General features: G+C 34.8%; 1 protein-coding gene across 6 annotated transcripts in view; it reads left to right on the top strand.

Annotated features, from left to right (window-relative positions):
• The window catches only part of ADAM22 (ADAM metallopeptidase domain 22), a 237,541-nt gene that overhangs the window by 154,693 nt on the left and 62,801 nt on the right, over window positions 1-20,047 (top strand). For all 6 annotated transcript variants that reach the window (XM_061198592.1, XM_061198589.1, XM_061198590.1 and 3 more), the window contains exons 7-14: window positions 452-521; window positions 5,150-5,220; window positions 8,546-8,620; window positions 10,547-10,618; window positions 11,430-11,596; window positions 13,056-13,140; window positions 14,164-14,254; window positions 15,828-15,879. In XM_061198592.1, the coding sequence (XP_061054575.1) occupies window positions 452-521; window positions 5,150-5,220; window positions 8,546-8,620; window positions 10,547-10,618; window positions 11,430-11,596; window positions 13,056-13,140; window positions 14,164-14,254; window positions 15,828-15,879 (683 nt within the window). The remainder of the gene's footprint in view (window positions 1-451; window positions 522-5,149; window positions 5,221-8,545; window positions 8,621-10,546; window positions 10,619-11,429; window positions 11,597-13,055; window positions 13,141-14,163; window positions 14,255-15,827; window positions 15,880-20,047) is intronic.

The raw sequence follows: 20,047 nt of genomic DNA, 5'->3' as shown, positions 1-20,047 counted from the left end.
GTCTGCTTTGGGCATTCTGCTTGTTCCAGTCATCCTGCTCCCCAGTACAGGAAGACTGTTAGCTCTGCAGTGTGCCTAACAAAGCTATCAGGCTCTAAAAGGGGGCAGGGCTCCGTGGAAAGGAACCAGTCGTAAAAAACATTAACCCATTTTCCCAGACGTCTTGCTTCTCTTTGGGGGAATAGGTCCATTCATTTCTTTTTGATTACTGCAGGCTTTGGCTTCTCTGTCTGTGAAGGCGTTTTGCTTTTAATGGGCTGTCACTCTGGTGCTGGGAGAATACAAGAGTGAGCTGGAGGGGTTGTGCAATGGCTCTTCGCCTTTCCAAACCCAAGAGAATGCGTAGTCAAGCGACGGTTCTTTTAAGGTCTAAGCTCCTCCAGCTATGATTGCCTGAGCCTGGAGATATCTGGTTGTTCATGCCTCATCTCTCTTGTTTGTGTTGTTTCAGGAGGATTTCCATTTTCATTCGGTTTACAAATCCAGACTGTTTGAATTTCCCTTGGATGATCTTCCATCTGGTATGATCTTCTTATAGTGATTTTAAAAAAAAAGACAACTTTAGTAATTCATTTTAATGCTTTAGAGCTAATTATATGTGGAATATCATCAGCCTGTGACTGCTTATAACTGTTTTAGAAAGTCAAGTGACATCGAGAGAGAATAAAATGCAAACCTACCTCATGTTTATAGTGGATGAGTTTGGAAAGATATAGCTTGAACATGATGAAGGAAAACTTTTTAAAATTATAACGCTCAAGGTAAGGTATTACAGGAGAAATAATGTTAAAGCAAAAATTGGTCTGCATACATAGAATATATAAAATTCATTCTTGGTGAAATACTGAGTTTGTAAACATAGAGATGAACCCTTAATTATTTTCCCATTTGTTGTTTCCTCATCTCTTTTTGCCCCAGCATTTTAAGAAAGAACTATTGTAGATTAACATTTATTATTATGATGTGCTATTTGTGAAATTGGTCTTCCTTCCCATGTGTGTTTATGGGTCCATCTATTTATAGATTTGAGAGTTGCATCCATGTCTTCTCTTGGCAAGAAAGGCAGAGTACTCATGCTTTGGCCTCGTTAGTGGAGCAATGATTATGCAGAGTGCATTTATCTTTGGCTATGCTAGACTCATTCATGTTCTCCTTCTAAAGATAGGGCACACTTTGAATATCTGATGTGGAGATGCTTCCTACCCTATTTAGTGAGCCCTGACTATGGCCATAGTACATTCTAATTTTTAAACTCTTTTTAATCTTTGCAACAGCTCTGTGAGGTCAATATTATCATTCCCATTTTATAGATGAAGAAACAGAAGCTCAGCTAGTTTGTTTTTTCTAGGGTCCCACAGCTAGTAAGGGGCTGAAAGGGGGTTTGGATTATGGCATTACGAGAATGTACCCTGGGAGAGAGGCACAAGGGCAAATGGAAAAATTACTAGACTAAAGCAAACCCTAAACTACTACTTAGGAAAATGACTTAAAGGCTGCATTGTCTTCTCATTGGAAAATGAAATAAGTGTTTTCTAATGTTCCTTCCTCTCTGAAACAAATTTGTAACTCCTTGACCTTCTGCAGTTACCCTGAAGAGAAACAGAACTCACCCCTTCCCTCCTGCTGCCAAAGAAATAGAAGATCCTATTTTATAGAATTCACTATTTGGAAAAATCTGCAAATGAGCATATAGCTAGCTGCTTTTACTTTACATGGACACTTTAGACTGTTCCTTCGTTATCTTATGAAACTTTTTATAATCCCTATTATGGGAAGAAAATAAATCATGGTTAGCTGCCTGAGAACAAAGTTACAATCTTATAGGCATTACTGGAAACAATAAACATTAATTAATATTTAAAGTAATAAATAAAGAGTCCCCCCTAAGGACTTTATTGTAGGCTTGCCATGATACAATCTTATAATTTTTAAAAAACTTTGTTCAGGGTTTCTTTACAACAGAAACTTTGGAAGTGACTCAGCAGTTTTGCTGTTATTAAAAATGAGTTTTGAACATATTCTTTGAAAACTGAAGTCTGTCTCAGTTTGTTCCTGGTTTTCTTTTCTTATCAGAAGTTTACAGTGTCAATTTTGAGTGTCATTTGTCTCTCAAGATATTTAGATTTACTATGACAAATTAGAAAGAAACAAAAAATAGACAAATGTTAAAACTGCAATTTTTGTGATATAAGCTCAAAAGTAAGCTTTTTTATTTTAGATTTAATAAAGTGTCACTGAGTTACGGATTATATTATGTCTTTTTTTTTTTTTTGCTATGCATTATGTATTTGCCAGAGATAGAAATATGATCAGGTGCTCCCCAAACTTGTTTGACTGTGGAACGTTTTGTTTCATCTGACACATCTCTCAGGACTAGTATTCCTAAGAACACATTTTGAGAAAAGCTTATTTATTTAAACACTGACCACTTAGCAGTCAGTGTTTTAAAAATTACTACAATGAAAAACAAACCAAGCAAACAGAACAGAAATAGACTCAGAGATACAGAGAACAGTTGGGTGATTGCCAGAGCAGATGGGAATGGGGGCCAGGTGAAATAGGTAAAGAGGGTGATGAGGTACAAACTTCCAGTTATAAAATAAATACGTCATGGGGATGTAATGTAAAGCGTAGGGAATGTAGTCAATAATATTGTAATAACTTTGTATGGAGACAGATGGTAACTAGACTTACCTAACCATTTCAAACTATCTACATTCAATAAATATCAAATCACGGTGATGTACACCTGAAATTAATATGATATTGTATGTCAATTGTACTGCAATAGAAAATTACTATGATGAAATACACAAAACTAGTGTACTGTTTGCTGAGTTTTGACACCCATATACTCCCCTGGTGAGATATAGGGCATTTCTATTACCCCAGTAACTTCCTTTGTGTCTGTTCCCTGTCAGTGCCACCACTTCTGCAGTCCCTTTTCTGACTTTTTCACCATAGATTAGTTTCTCCTGTTGTAGCTCTTCATACAAATGGAATTATGCATCATGTTCAGTTTGTTTTGCTTAGCACATGCCTGAGATCTATGTCGTTGAGGGTAGCAATTGTTCTTTCTTTTATATTATTGAGTATGTTCTTATTGTATGAATATACCACAATTTTTTATCTCTTCCGTTGATGGACATTTGGATTGTTTCCAGTTTTTAGCTATTATGACTATAACAACTATGAAAATTCTTGTCCAAATCTTTTTTGTGGACGCACGTCTACATTTCTCTATCAAATACCTGGGAGTGAAATCACTGGGTCATAAGGTAGGTATATGTTTAACTGTATACCATTGTTCTCAAACTTCAGCATGCATCAGAATCACCTGGAGGGCTTGGTCAACACAGATTGCTGGCCTCATCTTTAGGGTTTTTTTTTTTTTTTCAGCTGCTTTATTATGGTATAATTGACATACAAAAAGCTTTATATGTTTACTGTATACAACTTGATGAGTTTGGAGATAAATATACACCCATGAAATCATCATCACAATCTCTGCCATAAACATATCCATCCATTCCAAAAGTTTCCTCCAGCCCTCTTTATTTATGATGATGATAAAAACACTTAACATAAAATCTAACCTCTTAGCAAATTTTTAAGTATACAATACAGTATCGTTAACTATATGCACTAAGCTGTACAATAGATCTCTAGGACTTACTCATCTTGTATAACTGAAACTTTGTGCACTTTGACTAATAACTCCTTATATCCCCTTCCCCGCAGCCCCTGGCAACTACCATTCTAATCTCTGTTTCTCTGAGTTTGACTATTTTAGATCCCTCATATATGTGGTATCCTATAGTATTTGTCCTTCTGTGTCTAGCTTATTTCACTTAACAAAATGTCCTCTAGGTTCATCTATGTTGTCGCAAATGGCAGGATTTCCTTTTTTAAGGCTGAATAATATTCCATTGTATGTATATATCATATTTTCTTTATCCACTCATCCACTGATGGACATTTAGGTTGCTTCTGTATCTTGACTGTTGTTAATAATGCTGCAGTGAACATGGGAGTACAGATATTTCTTTGAGATCCTGATTTAAATTCCTTTGGCTATACACCCAGAAGTGGGATTGCTGGATCATATGGTATTTCTCTTTTAAATTCTTTCAGGAACCTTCGTAATGTTTTCCATAGTGGCTGCACTAATTTCTACAGCTTTTGATTAAGTATACCTTGGGTGGGTTATGAGAAATTGCATTTCCAAGTTCCCAGGTAATGCTGATGCCACTGGTCCAAGGATCACAATTTAAGAACTACTGTTGGAGGAGAAATTGCAGAACCTTTTACCAAAGTGGTTATACCATTTTATACTCTCATCAGCATTATATGAGAGTTCTAACTGCTCCACATCTTCACCAACATTTGGTGTGTCATTCTTTAGTGAAGGTCAGTGGTGAAAGTGAAGGTCGAGTGGCTATTCAGACAATTCCCCATAAAAATGTGATGGGGGGGCTTCCCTGGTGGCGCAGTGGTTGAGAGTCTGCCTGCCAGTGCAGGGGACACAGGTTCGAGCCCTGGTCAGGGAAGATCCCACATGCCGCGGAGCAACTAGGCCCGTGAGCCACAACTACGGAGCCTGCGCGTCTGGAGCTGGAGACTGTGCTCCGCAACAAGACAGGCCACGATAGTGAGAGGCCCGCGCACCGCGATGAAGAGTGGCCCCTGCTTGCCACAACTACAGAAGGCCCTCACACAGAAACGAAGACCCAACACAGCCAAAAATAAATAAATAAGTAAATAAATAAATAAAGGAGTTCCTTTTAAAAAAAAATGTGATGGTATTTATAGGAGAATTTTGAGAAAAATTTTGAGATAAATTAGAACAGGAATAATGTTTGAGATTTGTTTTGAATTGTATTACTTTGTGGTATATTTACTTAGTATTAATATGAATGCAGTTACTTAGATCAATGTTCTGTATTTTCAGTAAGCACAATATTATATGTTATAAAATTCATAATTATAATTCTGTAACTTATAAGTTATAATTATAATACTCATTGATGATTAAAGTACAGTTATATAATTTATACTAAGAAGGGCTAGTAAAACTTTGATTACCCTTCGTGAAAGAAACCTGGCAAATGCACTAAGTTAAATTTAATTTATTTTTATTTCCTTTTAGAATTCCAACAAGCAAACATCACTCCACCAAAATTTATTTTGAAGCCAAGACCAAAACGGAGTAAACGACAGGTATGTATTCACAGGTATATGTCATGATGTTTTAAAAACATTTGGCAACTGCCAATCAATTTAATCTACATGAAGTCTGTGAGAGATAAGAATTAGTTCAGGCATTTGCTATAGTGTGGTAAACAAGAAGGGTGACACATTCTTAGGAGCAGTGGAGTTGGGGCCATATTATTTCATAGACTCAAAAGCACTCATAGTGGTGGTAATATGGTCATTCATCATACAGATGGATTATGAGGCCCCTGCTGTGGCATCTCAGGTTCTTTCTACCATAGGCCTCTTTCCTTGCCTGGGTGTACACCACATCATGGAGTCTACTTGTGTGGTACATGTCCTTGTATTTATCCCCTTAAAGATACCCCCTTAAGAGTGACTCCATCAGGTTTTGAAGCCACAAAATGTATTTTCACATTTGAGCTATCAATACTTTGGAGTCTAGGATATAAAATCCGAATGTCTGCTTTATGAATGTTCAAAGGATATTGAACTTACTAATAACAACAGTTCGTACAGTGCTTTAAACCACATGAAGTAGGTGCTATTATTCCCCTTTCACAGCAAAAAGATAATGATGTCTCTGAAATGTGCAAATGACTTGCCCAGAATCATAGAGCTGGTAAATAGTTTTAGATAAAATAAGAACTCTGGTCATCAGAATTAAGATAGTATCACAGTTGTGGTGGTGGTTGGCATTAGTGTGTGTGTATGGCATAAAAATAGGATGAGAGAAATAGATCTCTAGTAAGATAAAGCTGTTGAAGGAATGAGGTATCTTCTTTTTAATATATGTTTAATAAGTATGAAATAAAATGTGTTTACATACAGATTTCTAATATGAATGATAATTCCTAAACTTTATTGAGTACTCACCACATGCAATTGTATTAACATACTTAATCCTCATAACAATCTTTTGAGGAGGGAATTATTATTAATATTATCACTAATTTACTGATAAAGACATTGAAGTATAAGAGGCTTAAGAAGCTTGCCCAGGGTTACACTGGGTTACCCAGTGGTGGAGCTGGGATTCTGACCTAGAAGTCTGGTCTCAGAGCAGTGCTTATAACCATGTGTGCATTACATACTGCCTCTCAGAAGCTGTTGTTTCCCATGAATTACTACTATGAGCTCTATATATTTTGTGAATGTACACATATATCGAGGCCCAGTTAAATAGATAAAAGTAATTGCCGTCAGGATTTAATTTGAATCAGTATTTACTTTGATGACTTAAGAACCAAGAGAATGGGATAATTTTCTTTTGACATGATCCTTGAAGTTCTTCATAAACATCTGCAACATCCAGTCATTTACTAAGCAGACAAACCCTTGATTTCCCTTTATGAGAAAGCTGTGGACCCTGGAGGTGAGGTGTTATAAAACCGTGTGGCCAATATGGCAACTCTCTGACACTAAGAAAATACTGGGACTTGTTATAAGTCTACTTGTTAGAAAGGCTCAGGTCTGTACCACAGTTAACAAAGCAAATACTATCATCCTAACAACATCCTTTTTATTTTTCCTAGAAATGTTTTATTGTTTATACATTTGTGAATTTGATTTCTAATAATTGATATAAATTTTATTTTAGTATTACATCTGTAAAAAATCCATTTAAAAAACTCTTGTCAGTGGATGCAGTTTATGTTATTTTTTGGTTTCCAAAACCAGAATTATAGTCTATTATTTCCTATTAAGTTGATGTTTTAAGGGATTTTGAAAAGTAAAGTTTTTTAGAATTTGGGAATGCATTAGCAATGAAACAAAATCCATGTGGCAGAAATATTTTAGTTTAAGTGCAATACTCAAACATTCATGTATTGTTTTAGGTTTGATTGTATACCCTTATGACAAAAATGGCCCTTGGGCAAGTGAACAAAAAGGTTTATTGAAAAAATAAATGTGTGTCAAAGTATGGCACAAAGGAAAAAGTTAATTTTGCAGATCTTGTTAAAGATTGTGCTATAGACTAACTGCAGAGAACCAAAGGATGTGGCTGCCTTCGTGGCTCTTGACAGTACCATTCATTGGTCATGATTTTGAAGGTGGAGAAAATTTGTGGTTGAACAGACAGATATAGCTGCACTGGGTAACCAAAGACTGCCTGAGAGCTCTCCAAACTATCCTAACAGAGCTCCTATATATCACTTGGGACATCCTCTGAACCCTATCAGCAGAAGGGGCATGTCTCAAAGCCTGATCTGGAGATTATATAGTAAAAGTGTCAATCATTCCACTCCCTATGTAGAACTCTCAGAGATTCTCAGGAGCTTAAACCATTTGTTATAATCTCCAAGATATACTGTTAAATGAAAATAGCCTGATGCAAAAGAGAAGGAGGTAAATGGAAGTACAAAATAAAATATATCTCATATTTGATTTTATATGCATACATATTTCTGGAAGAAACCAGTAACTGTGCTGTACCCATTGTGGGGGAAGGAGTAACAATTGGTAGATGGGGGACAGAGGTGAGAGGAGAACTTTCATCCTATACCTTTTCATAATTCTTTAATTTTTGAACCATGCAAATGTATTACTCACTCAAAAACTAAGTAAATTGATGAAAATGAAAAAAATACTAAATAAATAAAAGGGGAAATTTTGTTTTGTTTATTTCTCCCATATTTAAAATTTTTTTAATTAAAAATTTTTGTTTCAGCTTTATTGAGGTATAATTGACAAATGCAAGATATTTAAAGTATACAGTAGGATGATTTGATATACATTATATTTGTGAAAGGATTCCCCCCATGGATTTAATTAACATATCCATCACCTTATGTATTTCCCTTTTTTTTTTTTTTTGGTGAGAGCATTGAAATTCTACTCTATTAGCAAATTTCAATTATACAATATAGTGTTATCAATGTAAGTGTCCATCAATGGGTGAATGGACAAAGAAAATGTATATATATATATATATATATATACACACACACACACACACACACACACACACACACACAATGGAATATTACTCAGCCTTAATAAAGAAGGAAATCCTGTCATTTGCGACAACATGGATGAACCTGGAGGGCATTATGCTAAGTGAAATAAGCCAAACAGAGAAAAACAAATATGGCATCATATCACCTACATGTGGAATCTAAAAAAAAAAAAAAAACCTCATAGAGACAGAGTAGAAAAGCGGTTGCCAGGGGCTAGGTAGTGGGGGAAACTAGGTAGGGAGAGGTTGGTAAAAGAGTACAAACTCTCAACTAAAAGAGGGATAATATCTGAGAATCTAATATGTAACATAAGTTTCCCATAGCCAAGATCGGAGGCTTATTTACGTGCTATTTCCTTTATTATATTGCAGCTTCGTCGATATCCTCGTAACGTAGAGGAGGAAACCAAATATATTGAACTGATGATTGTGAATGATCATCTCATGGTAGGATTTGCTGAATTTTGTGTTGTTTGAACTTGCCTGTGCCTAGGGTAAAACTAGTGGGTGCAGAAATATGTTTAGAAGAAAGAAGTCCGTAAAGTTGTAAGTTGGAGAAGGTATTTGTATAAAGAAACATCTCTGTTACCCAGCAACAACCTGTAAGTAGGAAACACTCTTAGGTAAAGAAATTAACAGTATTTTGTGAGGTTCCAAAAATATTTCTGTGACTCATAATGTTAACTCTTTGGATTCACTTAGTTAATGTAGGGGCTAATATCTTATCTTACTAAAATCGCAAGGTTAAAAAAAAAGGGAAACTTCCGTTTTATATTGAAAAAGTGAAGCAGCAATAATGTGATTCTTTAGTTTGCAATGTACAGCTTTATCCTAATAAATGGAAAGCAATTTTTCTATTTCTGTCTTGCTATGTAGTAAACCACTTGGAAAGGCTTATAAACTTATTTACAAAACAGAAACAGACTCACAGACTTAGAGAATGAACTTATGGTTACCAGGGGAAAAGGGTGGAGGGGAGGGATAGATTGGGAGTTTGGGATTGACATGTACACACTACTACATTTAAAATAGATAACCAACAAGGACCTACTGTATAGCACAGGGAACTCTGCTCAATATTCTGTAATAACCTAAATGGGAAAAGAATTTGAAAAAGAGTAGATACATGTATAGTATAACTGAATCACTTTACTGTACACCCGAAACTAACACAACATTGTTAATCAATATATGATGCAATATAGAATAAAACTTAAAAAAAAAAAAGAAAAGCTTATATAGCCAAGCAGTGAAGATTTTTAGGATAAAAACCTAGCCAAACTTCCTTTTTTGTTGAGTCAGGTTTTTTTTAATACTCAATTCATGGGCATGTTGTATATTCAGTTCATGAGCATGTTGTATACTCAATTCATGGGCAGAGGTTTAAACTAAAAATATTCAGTGATGCACGTTGCTGAATTTTACTTAATTTCAGGTACACATACATTTTAATTTACTTTGAATTATTTATTTGGGGGAAAATGTGTCATTTATTTAAATATGATTAAACTAATAATATTGATTATTAATTATTAATAATAATTATTATTGAGTGCTTCTTCCTTGTTCAGGGTAGGGCTAAGTTCTATCTTTCTACCGATTTGATTTTGTTAATGTTACTTTTTCCTGAGATTTTTACAGAATAAAAATAAGTTGCAAGAACACATATTTTAGACATTTTAGGATATCATAAATTCAGATGTCTGTAAGCATCTGTAGCAGATAATTCAAATAAAGTGAGCCAGGTATAAAACAATAGGGAGGGGTGAGGCCTGTGGCAAAAGAGAAGTCACATGGTCTGTCCAACGGAAGAGTCTGCTTCTCAGCCCTTGCCAGTTATTACCATGTGGGGATACTAATTTTGAGTTAAGCCAGAAATCATGATATTTCCTGATTTTTAAAACAGCATTGAGGCCAAACCAAAGATATATGTTATTCACATCAAGCCTATAAGCCACCTCCTCGTGACCATTAGGGCTTTCTTCTCTTTACTGAGTAAGTCTTGTGGAACTTTTTATACTTTTAGCATTATTCACATTCAGTTTTTCTGGCATTCACCCTACCTTTATTTGTATGTCTTGCAATTCATCAACAACTTTCATATGTTTTATCATTTTGAATAACAATCTTGTGATAAAAAATAAACTTTTGAAATGGATGGAATGGGTGTTTTCTACTTTACCTCAAAGACCTGTGAGGCCTCAAACTTTTAGGAGCGTTGCCTCAGACTACGCAGCATCTAAAGAACTAGGTGTCAACTTGCATTTTTTACAGAAAGCTTTAGAGGCCTTTCAATTACACCATATTTCCTCTGCTGAGATGAGTATTTGCTGATGATCTTGAAGCCCTTCACTTGTTTTCTTTTGCTTTCAGTTTAAAAAACATCGGCTTTCAGTGGTACTTACCAATACCTATGCGAAATCTGTGGTGAACATGGCGGATTTAGTAAGTATGAACCTGATTCAATATTGCCACAGAGGAAATTTATCTCCTGATTGCTAATAAATCAGATAATGTTCTTATATTTTCACTGCCCTAAAATGCGCTTTAGCCAAGGTGTCCTGTTAAGTCCCTGGTAACTTTGCCATGAACTTTATTGACTTGATCTCTGGCTGGGAAAATGATAAAGGGAAGTGGTCAGAGTTACAGCTTTATGCCTGAAGTTTTTTTCCTGTATTTTTCACACTGGCAAAGAAAAGGTTGAGTCGTAGCTCCTAACAAAGATATTCACAGTGTACTTCTAGCAATGGAGAAACAGTTGTGCCTTTTCAAAAGAGTGCCTGGTGCCATGGGAAAGATGCAACTAAATAATTCTACTGAAACTACTTTCCAAATCTTCCTGACAAGGCAATGCCAGTACCTTCCCCATGAGTTTAATTAGGGCCAGCTAGGGTGTACAGAAATTATCTCCTTCATGAGTGTTCCACTTTTTGCTAGTGTGAATCTTATAGGGTGCCAGAAAATGGACTCTGGGGGAACCTTGAGTAAGGGTGCAAAGATTTGTCAAAAAGCAATATTTTGTTTCTACTAGTACTCTATTCTTTGGGTATGACTTGGTAAACAATTGGACTCTCTATTACTCAAGGGAAATGCATGTAAGTTAGAAAAACAATTGTCTCCCCTAAAAACAATGGAATTTCTCACATTTAGCTAAAACTCAAGGAGTTTCCATAAAAGGAGCTTTGTAGTCCTGTTCATAAATCAGTTGATTTTTACCACATGTATAGCTGGTGTGTTCCTTTTGTTAATATACTAGATATATCAAGACCAACTTAAGACAAGGATAGTATTGGTTGCCATGGAAACCTGGGCGGCTGACAACAAGTTTGCCATATCTGAAAATCCATTGATCACCCTACGTGAGTTTATGAAATACAGGAGGGATTTTATCAAAGAGAAAAGTGATGCAGTTCACCTTTTTTCGTACGTAACTTTTGTAATGATTTATTACTTTTTTTATTCCATGTTGAATACTCTATTACTTGTGGATGAGATGTATTCTTTCTACTGCATAATGCAATTAGGATTTTATGTGGCAGATATATTTGAAAGAAGTTTTAAAGTACAGATCGAAACTGTCACGAATATTCAATAGATTTAATTTTGAGTTATTTTATTATTGCATGTACATTTCATGTAATTTTTTTCAAGAGATTTAATCAGAGCATTTACTGAATGAAAGTACTATTAATTCTCATAAAGAGTATTCTTAACAACAGATTAATTATTATATATTCTTTAAAGTTGATGTCTTTTAAATGTTAATGTTATCTTTGTTTTTGGTCTAAGGGGAGAGCTTAGTATACCTAGGGTACATTTTATTTTTTATTTTTTCTTACTCTTATGGTTTTTCTGGGGGGTAACCTGCATATTTGATGTAAGAGCAAATCATAAATTGCAGCAATTTAAAAACCTACCATCTAAAGCCAGAGCTGTTGAAGAAAGTTACAAATGGAAGTAAAAGAGTATTTTTGAGGTAACTTTTTATTTTACACAATTCCAAATTTACAGAAAAGTTGCAAGAATAATACAAGGAAATACCATATGCCCTTTACCCAGATTCATCAATTGTTAACATTTTATCCCATTTGTTTTATGATTTTCTTCTTTCTATCCTTCTTCCTTCCTTCCATTTATCTATCTATCAGTGTCTTTTTTTGTTTTTCTTCCTGAACTGTTTGAGAGTAAGTTGGAGACATTTACTTACTGGGCCTTTACTACTAAATACTTATATATATTCCCTAAGCATAAAGACATTCTCTTATCTAACCACAGTAAACTATCAAAACCAGAAAATTTAACATTGGTACAATGTTTTTATCTAACCCACTGTCTATATTCAGATTTCACCAATTGTTTCAATAATGTTTTATAGCTACCCCCCAACCCTTGCCCAAATCCAGGATCCAATCCAGGATCACACATTACATTTAATCGTCATGTCTCTTTGCTTTCCTTTAATCTGAAATATTTCCTCAGCCTTTCTTTGTCTCTTTTGAGGTTAACATTTTTGAAGCGTATAGGCCACTTATTTTATAGAATGTTCCTCATTGTGAGAATGTCTGATGTTTTCTCACTATGAGATTCAAGTTATACGCATTTTTGACGGAAATAGCACGTAAGTGTACCTCATGTTAGAGATCCTTTTTTCATAGGCATAGTTCTATTTAAGATATTTATTGATCACGTGGGGAAACATTCCTCAGAAACCTTTTCCTTTGGTTATACATGCAAACAATTTTCATATTCCTCCCTTACCTCAGGAGTATATAATAGAGAAATGTATGTGCATTGAGAAAATAAGTGTGGTAAGTTAACAATGAGAGGTGCTATGATATGTGGACTGAGAGTAGTAAGCCTTTTTCATTTCCTTTTCTGAAAGGGGAAGTCAATTTGAGAGTAGCCGGAGCGGGGCAGCGTATATTGGCGGGATTTGCTCGTTGCTGAAAGGAGGAGGCGTGAATGAAGTAGGTGTGAACATCTGTAAGATACAAAGTGATATGATGGCTGATGATGTTTTCCTAATATTTAAGGGACAGTTTCTCAGTATTCCACATACTCCAGATATTGTTATTTTATTAACAACCAACATGGTTAGTGCCCGAGGCCAGGATAGGGAAATAAGGAAAGATAATATCGGATAATTCTGTTCATGTTCTACTTAGAATAATTTCCAGGTTTAGCTATATACAGATTATATAGAGAAAATCTTTACCTTTACCTTTATTGAAAATAAGGCCCTATTTATCACGTTGACTGTTTTTCCAGAGAATTGAGTAATTCCCTGAAGCACTGGGTTACTGCTTAAGAACTCAATTGAAAATTTTCTTCCTCAATATTTGGCAAATTTTTGGAGGGAAAAATAGACTAGGTTTTCCAAAGGGTTACTTCTACCCTTAGGGCACTAAAGCTGATGGAAGTGATCTAAAAGAAAAATACCTGAATCTTTGGGAGGCTGCATATCGAAAAAAATATCCCTAGGTCTTTTCAAGTTTCTTGTGGCCAAAGATCATCACCATTTCCTATGACTCATACCATTGGTTTTCTGAAGCCAAGTTCTATTCAGTTTGGGGATTTTAGGAGTGCTAGTGGACACACAAGGATGAACAAGTTCCAAATAAATTACACATTTATTTTTATTTTCTCTTATCTGAAAGACTGGCTTAACTGTGGTACAAGTATTCAGTTTTTCAGGAATGTCACTGGTGAAATTTGGGCTCAAAATTAGATGTAAGTTTCCAAATCCAAAAGTCGATGATTCCCTGGCTTCTAGTCTTCTCTGTAAGACTTAGTCAAACATGGATTTATTTCTTACTACTTCTTCCCAAATGCTTAGTAGTTCAGCACTAGCTATTATGTGTTTAACCTCTGCTAAATAAAATGCTTAGAAATTACTTATTTTCAATTATGTTGTGACATTTTCTCTGGCCCATCTTAAATAAAAAATAATTTGCATTTACAAGTATTTTATTTTTGTTTTTGTCTTTCAGTTTGGGAAAACGGATTTAATGGCAGTTACACTTGCCCAGTCGTTAGCCCATAATATTGGTATTATCTCAGACAAAAGAAAGTTAGCAAGTGGTAAGTTTAAGTACATGTGTGGTTTAGTTGTATTTAAAGTAGACTATCTGTAAAATATTTTGGAGAACGACATTCTTTAATTCATTTAATTGATCAAAAGAGTTTAAGTGATAATATAAAGATAGCCAGGACACAAAAATTTTTTTTCCAAAAGTAATACAAATGTTAATATTTACATTACAGATGAATTTCTTCCATGTATAATAAACATTTAAAGCCAGGTGATGTTGAATTCACAGTTGAATTTAATCTAATAAAGGATATAAATTCAGTTTGGTAATTTTGAATGGTCTGGGCATCTAGGTTTAAGGCATACTGTTGTTTTTTTTTTCTGTATTTTTGTACCATATAAGTCATTTGCTTTTCAGGTTTATTATTTATTGACTATCTCCTGTGCTAGAATGTGAGCTTCCTGAAGAAAGGGCCCTTTATTTTGATTAGTTATGTATCCCAGTGCTGAGAACAGAGCCTGACACGTAGGAGGTGTTCAAACCAGTGTCGTTGAATGAATAAACTTAAAAGTAAATTGCATTAAGTTCACAAGGTAGGTTATAGAGGTGGGTCTGTGTGACTCCAAAACTCAAGCATTTCCACTAAGCCTATGCTAACATAAGTTATTCATAAGGCATACTATTTTATTACAGTTTATTTAAAACATCTTTTAGTATTGCCACAGAGGTAGAATTTGCCTGCCAGGATCAGACCTGATAAAGGGCTTAATACAATGTGGGCCTAGTAAAATATGCTAGGTTTAACATCTATGATGAATATATTTTCCCAAGTAGGTAAAGTTACTTTACCAGGAATGGTCAAACACCATATATTTGGAGTAAGTTGATTATAATCATATTTATTGTATTATTTTAGTAACAAATATTATAAATATGATTACCATTATTGGTAATACAACTATTACCATTTATGAAGTACCCATTATATAACAGATAATTGAATGCCAGAATTATATACATCTAGATGCTCATTTAATCCTCAAGATAATCCTGCAAGATATTCATTATCAGCTCCCATTTTACAGATAAAGTGACTAGATCTTAAAAGGGTAATGTCTCTAAGATTACACATATATTACGTGGCATACCCAGATTTTGAACCTAGGTATTTCTGATTCTGAGGCTTTTTTGCTTAACCAATATACTATACTGCCTTCTACCAGAAGCCTTGGGTGCAGAGGTTTTAAAAATGGATGAGAAATTGTTAGAATTCCCATGAAGGCCTATGAAACCAGAATCCTGTAGTGGTGCATCACTATTTCATTGGTATTTGATTGTTAAGCCATTTTAAGTGAGTGCTTTGAAAATATGGCCACTTGTTAAAATATGAAAAGATTTTATTTTAGTAAAAATTATATAATCTCGATAGGGTCAAAGTACAATAGATTTTTGTTGTTATGCATTGCATAAAACACTTCAAATGTAAGGAAAATGAGAAGTCTGGTATTACTTTTTTAAAGGTATATAAGGGATAAAGTGAACATATACTTTTTAAAATAGGAACTACTCTAATGCACCTGTTTTCACTTTGTAACAAGGCATGTGTATTCATTTTCTCTTAGGTGAGTGCAAGTGTGAGGACACGTGGTCTGGATGCATAATGGGAGACACTGGGTGAGCCACTTCTATCTAAAAATAACCCACTGTTCCTTTCTCTGCGGTGCTGTTGTCTTCTTAGGAGGATGGCACTCAATAACTTAGTGCCTGGAACCTTATGTGCCTGGAACCTTACCACAGGCATTAAAAATTGGAAGTAGATATTCTCAATGGCTCTGTAGGGAATATATTTTCACAAAATAGTCTCTTATTTATGAAAACAATTGCTGCCCTTTAAGCTAGTAGGTCAAAGATTTTTTTTTGGCGTGGGGAATTTGAAATGTGGTGAGTCAGGGGCATGCAGTCTATATGATTCCACCAACTTCAGGTAAATATAATAATTTTTTTAAAGAATTTCTTTCTTTTTTAGAAAATTTATTGAAGTATAGTTGATTCACAGTGTTGCATTAATTTCTGCTGTACAGCAAAGTGATTCAGGTATACATACATATATACATTCTTTTTCATATTTTTTCCATTGTGGTTTATTACAGGATATTGAATATAGTTCTCTTGGCTATACAGTAGGACCTTGTTGTTTATCCATTCTATATATAATAGTTTGCATCTGCTAATCCCAAACTCCCAGTCCATCCCTCCTCCATCCCCCTCCCCCTGGCAACCCCAAGTCTGTTCTCTATGTCTGTGAGTCTGTTTCTGTTTTGTAGATAAGTTCATTTGTGTCATATTTTAGATTCCACATATAAGTGGTATTATATGGTATTTGTCTGTATCTTTCTGACTTATTTCACTCAGGATGATTATCTCTAGTTGCATCCATGTTGTGGCAAATGGCATTATTTCGTTCTTTTTAATGGCTGAGTAGTATTCCATTGTATATATTACCACATCTTCTTTATCTATTCATGGGTTGATGGACATTTAGGTTGTTTCCATGTCTTGGCTATTGTAAATAGTGCTGCTGTGAACATTGGGGTGCATGTATCTTTTTGAATTATAGTTTTGTCTGGATATACACCCAGGAGTGGGATTGCTGGATCATATGGTAATTCTATTTTTAGTTTATTGAGGAACCTCCATAATGTTTTCCATAGTGGCTGCACCCTTCAACAGTGTAGGAGGGTTCCCTTTTCTCCACACCCTCTCCTGCATTTGGTATTCGTAAATTTTTTAAAGATGGCCATTTTGACCGGTGTGAGGTGGTACCTTGTTGTAGTTTGATCAAAGACTTTTTAGCCTTGAATTGAGGCTGGAAATGTAAGAAATGAGCAACAACTTTGTTCTTGAAGGCTTACTTTCTAATTCCCTTTCCTTTTATCTTCTTCTAATTAAATGAGTTCTAAACAGAAGTGTGTCTCAAAAACAAAAACAAGAAGTGAGCCCTAATGAGTAGTTTTCTCAGATTTCCAGCAGCCTTCTACCTTATGCAGAAGCCTATGGTGTAAATGCTCCCACAGTGGCTGATTTCAAGCTACCTGTGGGAATTAAGAGTCGGAAGTGGTGTGCTCAATCCATCTCCTAAGAAAAGTTTTCATTTTTATACTGTCCTACCCTTGACACACTATCAGGCATCAATCTTTTATTCTTTCTAAATAAATTTTACAGCCATCCCTTTCATGACAAGCTTATCATTACCACCTTACTTTAAACTTTTATCATCTTGTGCCCTTATTATTTTGATAACATTCCAGCTACTTATGTGTGTGTGTGTGTTGGAGTAATACATAGCATGGCTTTGCATGTTTTCAGTTTATATGAAAGGCGTCATACTATATGTATTTTTCTGTGACTTACTTTCTTGATCAGCTTTATGTTTGTGGGGTTCATCCATGCTGATGTACATATATATATATATATATATATATATATATATATATATATATATATATATACAGCTCTAGTTCATTGAATGTGTACAGCACAATTTCTCCATTCTTCTTTTAATGCACATGAATTTTTATGTCAAACACATGAATCATGTCATTTTCCTGCTCAGAACTTTTGTGTCTCCATTGTGTAAAGAATAAGGTTCACATTCCTTCCTTCAGTATTTAGAGGTCCATAATCTTTCTTCATACTCATTTGCAATCTCATTTTCTACTACTATTTATGTGGTTTGTTTACCATAATTGTATATGGGTTTCCACCTTTTCTGATTTGTTAACCGTAATCCTACATGGATGTTCAGCCTCTGAAAAATATGCTCATCATAATTGTGCATGAATTTCCAGCCTCTTTTGATTTCTTTAATATATTCTCTTCATCTGGAATTCTCATTTTTTTTCTATCTAACCACATTTCTAACCACTTGAGATTTATTAATAATTTTTAACGCCTGCATTTTAATTTGATTCTGTATGTCTTTGCTTCCTCTCACCAATTAGTTGTAAATTTTTTAGGATTATATATTGCACTAATTTTTATTTTTGTCAGACCTCACACCATACTCTCTTGTACAGACTTGTTTTTCAATAAATATGTATTGATTGTATTTGAAATGTGAACTCCCAGCATATGCATGACAAGAAGAATAGATGATGGAGGGAATGTACATGCAAATATTTTTCAAAATATCTTTGGACTTTTTGTGTCTAAAATATTTTTCAAAATATCTTTGGACTTTTTGCTTAGTATTAAGAAGAAATGATAAAAGTCTTTGTAGTTGTAATTTTCTAACAATTACTAAATTCCATGCTAGAGGTTCTTGTTTTTTAATCTTGTCTGATTATTCTGATTAACTAAAAGAATTATATAGACAATCTGCTTAGCACTAAGCATAATATGCAGCAAAATCAATGGCTACACTGGAATATGCATAGCTCTTTGCATTGGAACTCCTTACATCAAATAGTTGCATACAAGAAGAAAGCTCTTTACATAAAACATTGTCTGGTACAATGCTAGATATCATTTGATCTGTGCCAAACATCACCTATCAGCACTAATTATGGACATATATTTCCCATGGGTACATTCCCTCCCATTTCTACTTTCTGAAGTTCCTCTGTACTGTTAAATGTTGGAAAGCATTGTTGAAATGAAGACTGTCGGTCCTATTTAAAGGTATAAGAATTAAAAATGTAAGAATGCATTGAATAGATTTGTTACCTTGCAAAAAAGAAGCTTTGGGGCCAAGCTTAGGGAGAGAAATGGTATCTGCTTTCAGGTATTGGAAGGGTCATGGTATGGTAAAGAATTAGTCTCATTTGATATACTTAATACAGGACTGTGTGCGGCAGTTATAGGAAGTCAGATGTGGCATAGGGAAGGTAAGCGCAATGTACAGATTTCAACTCTTCATGTGTAAAAAGAGCTTCCCTATCTGGGAAGAGTTTCTTGTCACTACTGGAGAGCAGACTGAGCTCCCAGCTGTGCAGTGGGCAGGAGACTGGGCTAACCTGAACCCCCTGATGGTGCCTTTGCAGGGCAGGGGCTGAACTAGACTTTGACTTCTAAGGGTCCAGCACTGAAAATCAGTGACTTTCTTCTTTAGAAATAGAGAAACACCTCCGATTTTGACCAGTAGAATAAAGAGGGAACTTGAAGAAATTCCTGCTTAAATTCCATAATCCTGACAGGGATATATACAATGGATTATAGATAAGGCGATAAAAACATTGGCTGAAGTGTAGGCACTGAAAAGCAAAAAGGAAGTAATATATGTAAGAAAATTTTAAAATAATAAAGTATATGACTTATTAGGAAAATGAAGTGAAGGAAGTAAAGTAGTTCAGACAGTTTAAACCCAAGACAACTTTATTTGGAGAGTTTGGCATGAAATACTTGGTAAATGAGTTTAGGGTAAATAATCGTAAATTCCATTAGTCAGTTCACTTAAGCATTAATCGTTATGCTAGGAAGAAGTAGGCATATAAACGGACAGGCTAGTGGGAGAGACTTTTATAAAAACTATCCATTCTTATCTTAATTGTGTTTTCACTTTTATAAAAAGCTCAATGTAAAATAATTTTTGAAAAATACAGAAAATAAAATTTGTATCACCTCTCTTCTCACCATTGGGTGGTAACTGTGGTTAATGTTAAAATACTGCTGCTTAAATCTAGCAGTTTTGGGACTTCGCTAGCGGTCCAGTGGTTAGGACTCTGCGCTTCCACTGTACAGGGCATGGGTTCGATCCCTGGTCAGGAACTAAGATCCTGCATGCCGCGTGGCGCGGCTAAAAAATAAAATAAAATAAATCCAGGAGTTTTGTATTTTTTCTCTT

This window comes from Eubalaena glacialis, chromosome 8 (assembly GCF_028564815.1).
Source record: "Eubalaena glacialis isolate mEubGla1 chromosome 8, mEubGla1.1.hap2.+ XY, whole genome shotgun sequence".
Classification (NCBI taxonomy): Eukaryota; Metazoa; Chordata; class Mammalia; order Artiodactyla; family Balaenidae; genus Eubalaena; species Eubalaena glacialis.
The sequence above is the reverse complement of the archived record's forward strand: the minus strand, read 5'-3'. Positions and strand labels throughout refer to the sequence as shown.